We start from the raw sequence: 14,106 nt of genomic DNA, 5'->3' as shown, positions 1-14,106 counted from the left end.
GCGCTCGCAAAGGTTAACACGCTTTACTTCGTCATGAGCAACGACAGCGAGTTTTTTTTTTTTTTTATAGGGTGGCGACAATTGAGGGTCAAAGATTTACTTACCTGCAAGGTATTTCATAAATTCATGGACTACATTTCCTCACGTTTTTTTTTTTTTTTTTACTTTGTGTGAAAGGCGGCTTCACAATTGCGTCTAGTTGATGCCAAACAGCAAGCTAACATTTAAAAATTACTGTAAACAAAAACACAGTGACGGCGTAATGAAATATCCTAAGAGGCTCTCAAAAAAGAGCGTTTAACACTAAGGCGTAATACTGCATATAAATGTCACTCAATTTAGGCAAGGAGTCTAGCCACGACATTCCGAAAGGGAATCAGAACGAAGAATGATTTATGTGACATATAAGCCTTCTTCGTCCTATTATATAATCAATGTCTGCCCAGATTCTTTCTTTCTCCTTGACCGGATCTCCGGAAAGCCAACACGATAATGCCGGATTGTAACCGAGAAAATACCGACTTAGTAAAGCCGGTATCTCGAGCAAGTGCGGCTCTAATTCAATCACACATATGGTCTCCTGAGTGCATGGACAAGCCTCCCGCACTTTGTGGGTTCGGGTTATAAAGATTGCCGAGTTGATTGAGCAGGATAATAAAAATATCCAGCGTTCGATGCAAGCACGCACATTGTGAGTGTTTGAAACGTCGCAAACAGTTCAAAATTCTTCTTGGCATCAGTAAGCACTCGTAAATTCAGATACTAGTGACCATTTTTACGGTGTTTTGCGACAGTGCACTGGCGGTGAGAAAACGACCGCCAGTGGCCATCTAAGTAAACCACATCTCTTGACCGCATGCGCAAAGAGTTGAGTGTTTGAGTGTCACTAAAAACACAGACAACGGTAACGTTCTCTCTTCATTGTTTCTTTGTGCGCAAAATCTGCAGTCGACACAACACAATGACCGTCTCAGTTTGCTTTCTTTCACCACACAATTCTTCGTTGAAGGAATAGTTCGTTGGCGAGACGACGCTCCACAGTGGCCACCGTCATCGGCAGGACACTGAGCGCATCCGTGGACGGTTGTTGCTCGTTGAGTCCACTTCGGTATCTAACCACTGAGGTCAAACCAACACAATCCACATCCTGTGTTTGCGGTGAGCCTCAGCACAATGGCTACTGTCTTGCGCAGAAGAGAGACAATTAAAAGGTTCGTAACTGTCGGCAAGTCAATGCCCAGACATCGTAGTAAAGAGCAGATTTAACAGAGTGACACTGGACCCAGAAGAAGTCACAAGTACCGAGCCCTGGCCAACAAGCAATGAGTCAGCAAGTCAATGTTCTACCATTGCGATCCCTTTCGTGCCTTGTGTTGCAAGGTTAAATCTGTCATTGACCAAGTCCAAGTGAAGTGCACTGCAAACGTCGTGAATGTCTCTTGCTCGCAGCTGTAGGTTCAACACCTACCGCTATAATCGCCACACTTTGCGTCCTCTGTCTGCACTGAGCACGAAGAGAGCTGTTGACGTCTGGTGCACGTCAGCGAAGCCATATTCGTCGACAACGCGATGACTACATTTCTCGAACACTTCTTGGTCACAGCTTCCGATTCGGTACTCCGACCACTGACAGTGGTCAGGGTACCGGTCGGGGTTACAGGTTTCCCGTTTTCTCGCAGCTATATAGTAGAATAAGATGGCAACTGTCTTCTGAAGAAGAAAATCCTGCAGCTCACAGAAACTTTGAGCGTCGCAGATGCGATGGCCACAGCTGAACTCTCTTTTCTTCTTGATGACTGCCCCACCTCTGCGCACCAGCCGCAAAACTTCGTTTCCTCTAGCCACAGAGTGCCTTAATTGAGGCTATGTCTATTGTCGTCTGGAAAATATAAAGTAGCATGCGAAAACAGCCAAAGTAGCCCTCAATGTAAGGGCGACCCTTGCCGAACAACTACTGCAAGTAGGCTCGTCGATTCGGTACCCGGCGCAGTGCGTCGACACAAGGTAGCCACCAGCCTTGACGATGATGTCTTCAGCGAGCTCGGCCGCTTCCACGTCGCAACGCCGGAGCACAGCCGTCTTGGCACAGTTTTTGTAGCCGTCCATCTGGCTGCACGAGCAAAGGTGAAATGAAGAGGGTCAGGAGGATAACGGACATTCACGAAAACAATTGTTGCGAAATGTTAAAAGTGCGCCCCAAACTTGAAAATGCGTGGCCGCAGGCTTCATACAGTTGTTGAAAACCACTAGAAGTCTTATAACTTAGTCGACACTGGATGCCCACAAGGTCACCTCATAATTATTCACGCTCTAATAGCAGCTTCAAGGCTGAAGTGAATTCCACCAGCGTAATCGTTCAAGACAGGTATTTAAAGCAAGAAGGAGGCTCGGAGGTATGAGCAGTGGTCCAACAAAGAAGAAATGGGGCTGGAGCTATCGTTCTGACAAGGGGACTTGCGCAAGACGAGTCCCCTTGTCAGAACGTTGGCACCAGCCACATTGCTTGTTCGATCACAGTTGATAAGCGTTAACTGTGAAATATTAGTGTCATTTTACAGTTAACGATTTCACTTATCAACGAATGTTTATGCTTTATTGTATTGAATGGTAATGAAGTGTCCCCGGAAAAATAAATTACCCCGTACATGTCTGAGCGCCTCGACGTGATCCTTTACTCGGACTTTATTACTTTAGTACCAGCAAGGCGAGAGAGGCAAATACCGAGCTCAGACTAATCACTAGTTTGAATTCTAGATAGTCTAGAGGTTCAAGCAAGTGAGCTCTAGAGTGAACATTAGCGACACAAACTTACCAGCAAGAAAGTCGTATCTTCTCTTGTGTGCTTAGCATCTGCCCTTGAAGCTCGGCTCGCTGTGCCATGTAGACCGCTGCGCAGTAATTGTAGTCGTCCTGTAACTGCTTGTAGCACTTCGAATGCTTCAGGTACGCTGCACCAGAAATCAAAATCAAAAGTGTTATTCGCATCGCAACCACCCATGTACGGGCTAGGTGTGTTTCGAAAGCAACGGTTGAGACCATAGTGGTTGAGATGAGGCTAGTAAATGCAAAATTGTTCCTATTTACGACTAAAAAACTGTTTAGCTATCTAGGTTCAGTATGCAGCGTCAGCCTTTATGGTAAACACGTGACGGTCTTTCTAGAGAACCGTAGGTTGGAGGGATGTTTTTTTTTTTTTTTTTTTTTTTTTTTTTTTTTTTTTTTTTTTTTTTTTTTTTAGTGTATGACCAGTGTCTGTGTTTCTGTACGCGCCGATGGTAAAAGTTTCACCAACATGCTCACAACATTTTCAAATTGCTTATTGTTATTTTGTGGCGTATATCATTATGTACTAGCAGTCACAAGAGTTTCGAGGCCAAAGAATTCATGACCAGACTAGACACAGAGTATTCTAAATGTGATCGATAACGCTGACCTGCTTTTGGTATGTAAGGACCTATTAAAGCCTAGATGTCTTCATATGGGCAGATCACTGCAAGAAACTATAGCTCCACCACGCCGTTATACGTTTCAGTGTGAGTGCGGGCAAGTTGGCCTGCTGCGACATATCGAACATGTTATCGTCAGTCACAGTCCGTCACTCTTGCGTGGTAAGTGACATCACTATCACAGCCGCTTGTGCAAGCCCGTTTCTTTTGTACAAGCCCGTCTTCTGTCGACAACATGTGAGAATCACTTCAACTGACATTGGTCTGTTGTCAAGGTGCGCTAGAACGGACGCCAGGAACTGTCTCTGAACATTATATCCAGGACAGTCGCATATAATTTGTTCTATCGTCTCCTCGCAAAGGCAGGCAGGCATTGCAAAAAGCATTGTCGGCCATTTCAATCAGAAATGAATAAGATTTAGTGAATGCCACCCCTAGCCATAAGCGATAAAGCATAGTGGTCTCTCTTGTGTGTGCTGTGCTGTGTGCTCTCTCTCTCTCTCTCTCTCTCCGCCCCATCTTTCATTCCCTCTCATCCCGCTTCCTTGTGTAGGGTAGCAAACCGGTTGTGCTGAACTGGTTAACCTCCCTGCCTTTCCTTCTCCACTCTTTCCTTCCTTCCTTCGAACATGTTATGATCCATGGCGGCTAACATGCCGCCTGTGCTAGCTGAACATGGTTTATTATAACCCGCCGTGGCTGCTCAGTGGCTATGGTGTTGAGCTGCTGAGCACGAGGTCGCGGGATCGAATCCCGGCCACGGCGGCCGCATTTTCGATGGGGGCGAAATGCGAAAACATCCGTGTACTAAGATTTACGTGCACGTTAAAGAACCTCAGGTGGTCCAAATTTTCAGAGCCCCCCACTGCGGCTTGCCTCATAATCAGATTATGGTTTTGGCACGTAAAACCCCGTAATTTAATTTTTAATGGTTTATTATACCAGATGTCAAATTCTACGTATATAGCTTTTCGTGAGACCAATGAAAAACAGGGTTGCAAACAGTACAAATTTGTTGTGAGCGTTGGAAGTCGACATTTGATTTTTTTCTACGATATAATACCCGATGCAACTCATGGGCAACGAGACAAGCCGTATTAGGATGCTTCGGATCAATTTCGACAAACTGGGGGTCTTTACTTTCAATATAAGGCGTGGTACGCGAGCGTTTTTGCATTCCACCCCCACCGAAATGCAACCACCGCAGAAGGCACTTGAACCTGCGACCTCAGCAGCCGGCCAGAGAGTCATAATTGAGCCGCCGCGCCAGGAAATTAATACTTACCGGCTCTACATGAGTTAGATAGTGAGCACTTTCTTGCAACTGTGTGCTACTAGGTAAGATATAAGATGTGCCCAGCGTCAATTGTGATTTCAAAATTTCCTTCAAATAACACTTCATAAATAGCACACAGTATGCAGACAAAGAGTATGACTCATTGAAAAGGACGTTCAGAAGGTGCAGCTCGTAGCATTGCTGACGTCACGGCCTCTATAAAGAACAACGCTGCGGTGGCCTGAGCGAGTCCTCCACCCTCTTTCCGTGGTGACTGCATTAGCATACAACTAACAAAAAAACGTATAGCTACCGTCATAGAAACTATGCAATAATTGTGCTCGGCAAAAAAAGTGAGTGGTAATTATGTTCATCTCTGTCAAAGCTTCCACGATGCGAACACGTGATCCTTTCAGCTAGAGTAAATCTAATGCAATTACTCTCAAACACAATGGCGGACTCATAATGGTTCTACTCCCCGAAGTAATGCTTTATCTTTTTCCGGCGACGTATCAAAGCGCCAATTTTATGCCTTTCCTGTAAAATTTACCTTCGTCACAATCCTTAGCCCTCTCCTTCTAATCCTATGAGTTCTCTCTTAATCCAATGCCTTTCGGTAAAAGCGTGATATCAAAACAGTGCGAACGAGAGAAAGGGCGCATAAGGAAGGCATGGATGTTAACCAGTCAAGAGTCCGGTTGGCTATACCCTACGCTGGAGGAAGGGAGAAGGGTAAGAGAAAGAAGGGAAAGAGAGAGAGGGGGTGCACGCACAGTACTAAAGAGTTAAAGGCGCTCGTACAAATCAGCCGTTCTCAGAAAGCATGCACGAAACTGCCTTCATTGCCTTCTGAGCCGATGATCGGTAGGTACGGTGTTCTAGTACTTTCTGTTCACACAGGGGACGTTCATCTAGTTTCCTGAATGCGTTGAACATCAAGCGCCTCGTTACGGTCAAAAAGGCAAACCACACTCACTCATCCTAAATCTGGACCCTTCCTGACAGAAATCTTCAATGAGTTGAGCCGCCCCGCTGGTGAGCCGCCTGTAGATCTCGCGCTGTCGCTGGTTGAAACAGCGCCGCGTGAAGCCGTTCACGCATTCCATGGCGTCGGTAAGGTGACTGCAGCGTCAACACAATGCAAGAGTTCATTTTTCATGCTTTCAATAGAAGTCATTGCACGTGGGGCTCGATGCAAGTAAACGAGACAAGCGGAAAAATCACATCGGAGGTGGCCTAAATCTCTTGTAATTATTTACGACTAGTTGCCCAGATCATGGAACCTATACGAGCTGGAAGAATCACCACCCTAGTAATATTAATCGTTAACAACAGACAAGAAACACTGTTCTTCTTGAAGGGACACAAAAGAAAAAGAAAACATTTTACAGCTTTATTACATACTATATTACCTTCTACAATACTAGAGCGACCACTCTCTCCAGGAATAAAAGAGGCTTAGTAAACAAGAAAGGACCCAAACATTGAAATATGGTGGCGATGCCGCCGTGAAATTCCCCCACCAGCTTGCCGTGACGTCATGTATTTTGACGGCGTCTGTTCGAGTCTAGTTGAATTGATTATCCGTTAAGATCGAAGAGATCGTATTTTAAAAGTCGAAGAGATTGAATTTAGAAACTTTCAAGAACGTTTACCGAGCTACAGTTCCCAAGTATACGAAGATATACATTGAAATCTGTTACGTCACAGTGACGTACCGAAGCTGCAGTTTCGGCTCAAAATTAGAACAAAATTAACTGTGACCTTCATTTTCTCTTCCAAGGTAATATACTTACTCGTATTACTGCGAAATCGCGAAAATATAGTCATGGAGCATTATCACTCTGAACTGATTTATTGCTTCTCATTAGTGTCCTTAAGTGAAGGTCACAGCTCCAGTCGCGGACACCCCAACATGTCCCGCTATTGGCGAACACCCAAACTATTCCAAGGCAGAATGGCAGCCACCAACACTCGGCGTTATCACGTGGTTTTCCTGCCAAGTACTTATCAGACACACTGTTATACTTAGCTTCTGTGATATGACGAGAACCAGCGCATGCCGTATGACATGCATGGCTGATGGCCAACCAACTAAAGTGATATTTTTTTACATGCACTATTACTGTTCGAAATCGGCTCCTTCCTTGTAGCTTATTCAGACATAGGGTTATACCCAAAGATAGGATCATTACACAGGGGAATAGCGGTAATGAAAGCGAACTTTGGGCGTTTTTTTGCTTATCTTTGGGGCAGAATATGTGCTGAGAAATACTAGGGCCCTGCGGCTCGCTTGGCAGCTGTCGAGTGTTAGTGCACATTGTGCACTCAAAAGGATTATTGTGTCGCCTTTAGTGGCGCGTAACATTGTCTTTCACTGCAGATTTTCAGCAATTATACAACAATCCAGAAGTGCCTTTTTTGCCCCGCATCTTCATTTGTGTGGCTCGCGTCACATGCTCGAAACCACAGCGCAGTTTGACATGTCCCGAAGACGGCTCTGCACTTGCACTGCGGCCTGAGATTTGTGACCTGCTGTAATTCTGACAAAGCCAGAACAAATTGACAGACTTGCCGTCATCTGTGGTCCGCATGCACCAATCCTACGTGCGAAGCTGCCGCAATGTATGCTTGAATGTCTATGATTTACCCGCCGCGGTTGCTCAGTGGCTATGGTGTTGGGCTGCTGAGCACGAGGTCGCGGGATCGAATCCCGGCCACGGCGGCCGCATTTCAATGGGGGCGAAATGCGAAAACACCCGTGTACTTAGATTTAGGTGCACGTTAAAGAACCCCAGGTGGTCCAAATTTCCGGAGTCCCCCACTACGGCGTGCCTCATAATCAGAACTGGTTTTGGCACGTAAAACCCCATAATTTAATTTTTTTTAATGTCTATGATTTATCGCAGGCGTGGTTGGCGACAAGCACGTCGAGGATATAGCTCTCATCACATTTTTTCTGCTGTGAGACAGGATAACTTCAACTGGTTCATTGGGGAAGGAGGGGGGGTGCAAACAATTACCCCTGGAAGTGCTCCAATTACACTCTCGCGAAATCTCGCGCTAGGCTCGGTGGTGCTACAGACACCGGGACGAACCCCATCGAGTGTACAATTAGAGCAGTTTTAAATGTTCCTGTTTCCCAAAAGTGCTCTCGCCGAGAACGCCGTCTGGCGGTATCAGTGGCAATGCCCAGACTAGAGAGAGCAGAGGAAGAAGAGGAGAAAGGCGGGGAGGTTAACCAGAGGGGAAGGTCCGGTTTGTTACCATGCGCTGGGGATAGAGGGGAGGGGGAGGTAATTGACAAGAAAGAAGAAATAAAAAATAAAGGGAGCACAGACGCACAGTCACAGTCTGTCAATGTCACCGCACACAATCACTGCACAGCACAGTAGCACTTGTAGCACTGTAAACATCAGTTCAGGCTACAACCGCTTGTCCAATTCTGTAATCTTCAAAGACTGCAACAGAGCTTTCGTCGCCCTCCGCTGCGACGTCTTGCTATGGCGACATTCTAAACTCTCGGAAATACGCCTGTTGCCCTCCTGTTCGCCCTCGGAGTAACTCCATCGCATTGTAGCACAATAGACCACGTCGTGGAATACTCACTCGCATATGCGCTTCAGCTCGGCCTCAGTGGTGGCGAACGCGAGGCTCTTGTTGCGCGACAGCAGGTCCAGCTTGCGCACGCATTCGCTCACCACCTCGTTGTGGCACGAGCTGCTGCCGCCGCTGACCTCATCGTCAGTGTCGTTAGTGGCCCGACCAAACCGCGCCGTGGTGGCGGCCCAGCAGGTGTTGTCGCGCCATCGGCAACTGCCCAGCAATGCCACGCCTGCGATAATGTTTATACGGCGAAGAAGGGTATCAGAATGGGGTAGAAGACACAATGGATGGATCAAAAGACAATTCATCAGTGGTTGACATCGAAGAAAGACAAGATATTCCGGGACGCATTAGTGCACCGTAGGGTTTGTTTAGACTGCACTATCTCTGGGATCGACCAATATGGGCCATCTGGGTTTAGTTCTGTCCTCATTGCGCTAATTGCGCTTTATTACTGCTCCGTACATAGCTCTAGGCTATAACTTGACGCGTCGTTTTTCTTCCAAGCTTCATTGTGACGCCGTTTTCGTTCTCCTACGCGCACTAGAGGGCCTCAACTTAACAAATTTACGAGAAGAAAGTGGCCCGAAATCCAGATCCCATGAACCCCAAGTCGATCGGAAGTTGCCGAAGAAGACTTTTTGTTCAAAACCATATTGAAAGTGTCAGCTGCATTGAGGAATGTTATAATCGCTGCAATGCATTCAGTATTGCTAATTTTTCCACGTGGCGCCTCCCTTGTGTGCCGTGGTTCACTACCCGCACGGCATAAAAGAAACTCATAATCGCCACAGATTTTATGTTCTTTCATTGTGAACAAGGCGCCCGTATGCAAGGCGAAACATTCATGTCATTACCGTCGTCATTGTTCCTGGTCGGCGTTCATTTTTTTTAACTTTGACGATTCAATAATCCATTTCCAGAACTTGAGACCCAGCATGAAACCCCTCTGACCACAACGAATTACTGAATGCAAATGTTGTGAGGCGAATCAGTTCTGCGGAATCCCTTAAGGTGGAGGAAATGTCATGAAAGAGAAAATTGGCATCCAGCTGAATATAGCACTAAGAGTCAAAGGAAACCCATACGGATTTCTCAGAACGAAACCTCGCGGTTGAGCAAAAATTCGTCCTGGTACGGGATTCAAACCCGGAACCAACGCCTTTCTGAGGCGGTCGCTCTACCATCTGAGCTAACGAGGCCTCATTGCGCTTATAAGGTGCACTGAGATGTCGTAGCAACTATAGTTGCTAACGAGGAGACGAGCAGATCACAGCGCGAGTGCGAATTAATCGACAACTCGAAGCACAGGGACACTGAATATGGCAAATCACCTTTGCTTAATCCCGCAAAGGGGAGAAAATGTCATGAAATAAAAATTGTCATTGAACCCGGGGCCAACGCTGGCGTTGGTCCCGGGTTCAAATTTTGGACCAGGACGAATTTTTAACCCGAGAGCGTTAAGGGTCCCGTGTCGCAGAAAATCCGGTGTCGACGTTCGGCGTCGGCGGCGTTTTCCGTTAAAGAAAATCATCCTGTATATATTTAGCTATATCTATATGCCGCGCCTTGCTATATGACATGTAGTATATGCGGGTTATATTGCGACACCATTCTATCACGAAAGTTGATCATACCTTGCCTTACATTCTTGACAAAATTATTACACGGAAATTTAAGAATGACAGGCCACAAACAAATGTCATGAAACAAAACAGGGACAGCGCATGCCTTTTATGTTAAAGCTTCTCAAACTTCGAAGTGTGTTAAACCGATTAGACAGCAGACCGTATTCAGAGACAAAGATTCTTGGACCATGGCCCCACGCGTTGCAGGCTTACAAAGCGATGCGGGCATTGTTACAGTTCATGAAGTCGACTGGCCTCAGTGGCCGATTGTGAAGTGTTGGACAACCGCACGTGTTCATACTTAGAGTACTTTCTTCGCTCTCTCTCATTTCTTTCTTTTCATCCCTTTAAACCCCTTCCCTCGTGTAGGGTAGCAAACCATACGTGCGTCTGGTTAACCTTCCTGCCTTTCCTTTCTTCTTGTTCCTCCTCCTCCTCCTCCTCAGACTGAAATATTAAAAGTGAGAACTAATAACATAAGGCTGAAAATGATGTTCTTTTTTCTCTTTTCTTTTTTTTTTTTTCTTGCGTGGCTGTGCACCACGGCCACTGGCTAAAACTTTGTTGTCCAGCGGGCGTAGCACAACCTCCGGGATCGGCCCATGCAAGAGGCCACGTTCCTACCAGAAAGCTCGCCTTCGTGCATAGCGTTCGCCGATAGCGCTTCCCGGTAAACATTGCGGTTACATAAGCTGCAGTTCCCGGAAAGGGTGAGAAGCAGTCAGGGATCTTTTAATGCGATCGCGCTCCACTCTTACAAGCGTGAATTGCTGGGCTAGTTGGTTCATGTTCTAAAGAAAAAAAAAAACAGCGATAACAAAGACTCTTACACTCTTAAAAGCGAAGCTTAAGCGTCCTCCAAGTTTTTACTCAATTGCCAGGCTTTCTTTCTGAGAAACCTGTATTGGTTTTCTTTGTAGCTTAGTTCTACATTCGGGTGGATGATAATTTTCCCCTTCAAACGTGATGAGATACGGCTTTTTTTTTTTTCTTTTGCAACAGAGCTTGTTTATTTAATACACAACATGTATCTTTCTGGTAATTGGCTTTTCTTTAAATCAATATTATTTGTGTCGCGGTATCGAGCGTAACCCTGCTCGCAACTTGCAAACAACGACTTAATTACTGTTATGTTTTTAACTTTTTATTATTACCTAGGCTCGTCTCAGAAGCGTTCGATGCTAGTCTTCGAGCAACAGCAAAATAAATAGCATGCTTTAGTGGGTCTTCTGTTCTTTAATCTAGCGTTCAGGGAACACAAATCTCGGCTGATTGGCGCTGACGCTTTCGCAGAAAGGATAAGTGAGTAGGAGTCGTCTCTTGGACGTGGGACGTCCCCATGTAAGATGTTCCCATGAGGACAAATTGGCATAGTAAAGGGGATATTCGATTCAACCGGATGACGTGCTTATCCTGGCGCTAACATAATCATGAAAGCTCATACAACTATAAAATATTGAACGCCCTCGCCATGACTTCTAATCGTGCCGCCAGAATTCGTGAAAAAAAATAAAAACTCTGGCTCAACGAAGTAGCAAATAAAAAAAACAAGCAAACAATATACCGCGGAACTGCGTAACGCTACGTCACGAGCAATCATAACATTAGAGAGTTTTAGCAGAGCGTTGCTTACGCTCCACTCCGCTAACGTTTGACGCACTCCGCTGGCTGCATGAAATGCATTGATTTCACTTATTTGGCATGCGCGTCTTCCAGAGGCGCCGGCCACGCGCTCTCAGCGTAGGTGTAAAAAATGTGGTTGATCCCTCTTATATAGGAATCGGTATAGAACACGAAAGTGAAACGTGTCTTCACAGAAGTAGTGTAATGTTTATTGCACATTGATATATAATGTCTATTGGTGTTTTGTGGCTAAAGCGCCCTTAGGCGTTGATGCACCCACGCTGACGCCTGGTGGCACGTCTCCTCCATCACGACTACCAACGTCGATGACCATGAGCAACCGTCGTGCATATGGAAGCTGCACTACGCTGCACACGCTAGCACAACGCGAAAGACGAAGCACGTAACTGACACACTAATACAACGCGCAAGACAAAGCACGTAACTGAATCGTCACCGAGTCAAATCAGCGCGTACAGCGCGTCGTAATTGCAGCCTCCGCGATCAACTTCAGAAACATTTTCAGAGCTAATTGCGGAGGCCACGCTCCGCTGTGCTGAGTACGGTGAACGCCACCTAGTAGTGCTTCTGCGAGAACGCGTTGGTAGTGCTTCTTGATGCCAGCGTCCCTTCGAATGCTGGCATCGAGGCGTCGTAGTGCTGAGACCACCGAAGCGTTCACTGTCGGTGCGCGTTAGTGTCATAATGCAGTACTTCTCTTTTCTGCTCGTAGGCGGCGGCACCGCCCCGAGCAAGAGCGCGGGTACACGGAGGAGTGTTAGATATATAAGGCGCGTCTGTGTAGCTCTCTGCAAATGCGTTTGTGGCGCAATGGGTTAAACGCTCGGCGATCTATCGTCGCGGACCGAGAGGTCGTGGGTTCGATTTCCAAATTTTGCATGTTTGTGGAACTTTTTCTTCTGGTTTCTTTCTTTGTATTATGTTCGTGTATGTTCGTGTGACGTATTTCCGTCACGGAAATACGTCACACGAACTGACGTATTCACTGACGTATTTCCGTCACGGAAATACGTCAGTGAAGTCTTGGTGGACCCCGGCATAAAACACTTTCGTGTTAAAATTGGAGGACGCTTAAGCTTCGCATACGGCAAGTAGGCTTCTTTCACTGAAACACTGAACGTGAGAAAGCCAACTTCGAAAAACCAAGCTTACACCGATGTCCCTAAAGTCGGCTTCACTTTTAAACTGAAATGCATGGCTAGAAAGACGTTTTTCCGGGGGCAATATAAGTGGTCTTATATTAAAATGTGAAGGCCCTAGCCCCTTGTTATTTTGATAATTGTTTGCTATTGCCCCGACGCGGGCAGGTCTGGTAGAAATGTTTGAGTTTCCTCGTAGCAGAATTAGGTTTTCTCGTACATTCAAACTACAATCCGACACCGATTGGTAAACAATCCGATGGTGAAGCCGACGCCGAATGGTAAAGTCGTACTTTACTATTTTTCTGACGGATTTCACCGGGAGAAATTCAATTTTTGTTCACCAAAACCTTGCACCACGCGGAGGGCCTGCGCGGTCGATGTGGTTGGATGATTTTCTCCGCCACTCGCGATCACACGCCGGTTGCCGACGCCGGATTTTCTGCGACACGGGGCCCTAAACGCTATCGCGTTAAAACGACACAGCAAGCAGTAGACGCACCCGCTCCGCTCAAACGGCGTCGTAGCGGAGCGTCGGCAGCGTTCTTCGTTCCGCTGCCGATATGAGCGTTGTGTGCACGCGCATTAGCGTTACCGCTAGCGTTCCGCTGAGCCGCTGTGTGCAAATCGTAGGGATACCCTGGTCTGAGCGGAGCGAACAGTGAACGCTCTGCTAAAACTAAAGTCATGACATTCTTCTGAATAACTGGCAGCTGATCTCTTTGAAGATTAGGCGTTGCGTACCTTTTGAGCAGCAAAGACAAGAACTGGAACTTTGCCAGCGCACTGAGATGTCGTTGCAACTAATAAGAACGTATTTTGCTATTTATAGCAGATATCATGAAAATAGTCCAAGCATTCAGAAAAGGTGACACGTTCTATTCACTCCACTTGTGCCCACCTGGAAGGGAAATGTGAAACCAAGAAAGGAACCTTAAACGTAGCAACACGACATAAAACGTAATTAATTTCGAAGGTTCTGAGAAGATTTCTTTCTTCTGAGCATCACTCCTCCCATTTGACGACGAAAGAGTATCTGCTGGACGCCCTCGACGGTGCCGCAATCCACGTCGGACACTAAGCGAAGGAAATAGGCAATAGCTTTCTTTTCAGGTCCAGAGTCTGGCGAAATATCGTGGGGTCGTGACGAAACACGAAGAAAGCATGAAAAATCATGGACGGAAGCTCGTGAACGAGGCTCCTCGCGTGGGGGCCACCTTACTCGGCGCCTATTCTGCTTTCTTCAGCTTTCTTTTCAATATTTTCTAATTGTCTCTACAAGTTCTGGCGGTTATTATTATTATTATTATTATTATTATTATTATTATTATTATTATTATTATTATTATTATTATTATTATTGTTGT

The 14,106-nt window shown here is 46.2% G+C and overlaps 1 protein-coding gene across 2 annotated transcripts in view; it reads right to left on the bottom strand.

Moving 5' to 3' along the window:
* Nucleotides 1-261: 261 nt before the first annotated feature.
* The window catches only part of LOC119466562 (uncharacterized), a 110,584-nt gene continuing 96,739 nt past the window's right edge, over nt 262-14,106 (bottom strand). For both annotated transcript variants that reach the window (XM_049657284.1, XM_049657283.1), the window contains exons 2-5: nt 8,332-8,557; nt 5,699-5,844; nt 2,813-2,948; nt 262-2,110 (exon numbers count right to left, since the gene is read on the bottom strand). In XM_049657284.1, the coding sequence (XP_049513241.1) occupies nt 1,870-2,110; nt 2,813-2,948; nt 5,699-5,844; nt 8,332-8,557 (749 nt within the window). In that variant the 3' untranslated portion in view covers nt 262-1,869. The remainder of the gene's footprint in view (nt 2,111-2,812; nt 2,949-5,698; nt 5,845-8,331; nt 8,558-14,106) is intronic.

The sequence above is a fragment of the Dermacentor silvarum genome, chromosome 10 (genome assembly GCF_013339745.2).
Source record: "Dermacentor silvarum isolate Dsil-2018 chromosome 10, BIME_Dsil_1.4, whole genome shotgun sequence".
NCBI lineage: Eukaryota > Metazoa > Arthropoda > Arachnida > Ixodida > Ixodidae > Dermacentor > Dermacentor silvarum.
Note: the sequence above shows the minus strand (reverse complement) of the source record. Positions and strands in the feature narration are given on the sequence as shown.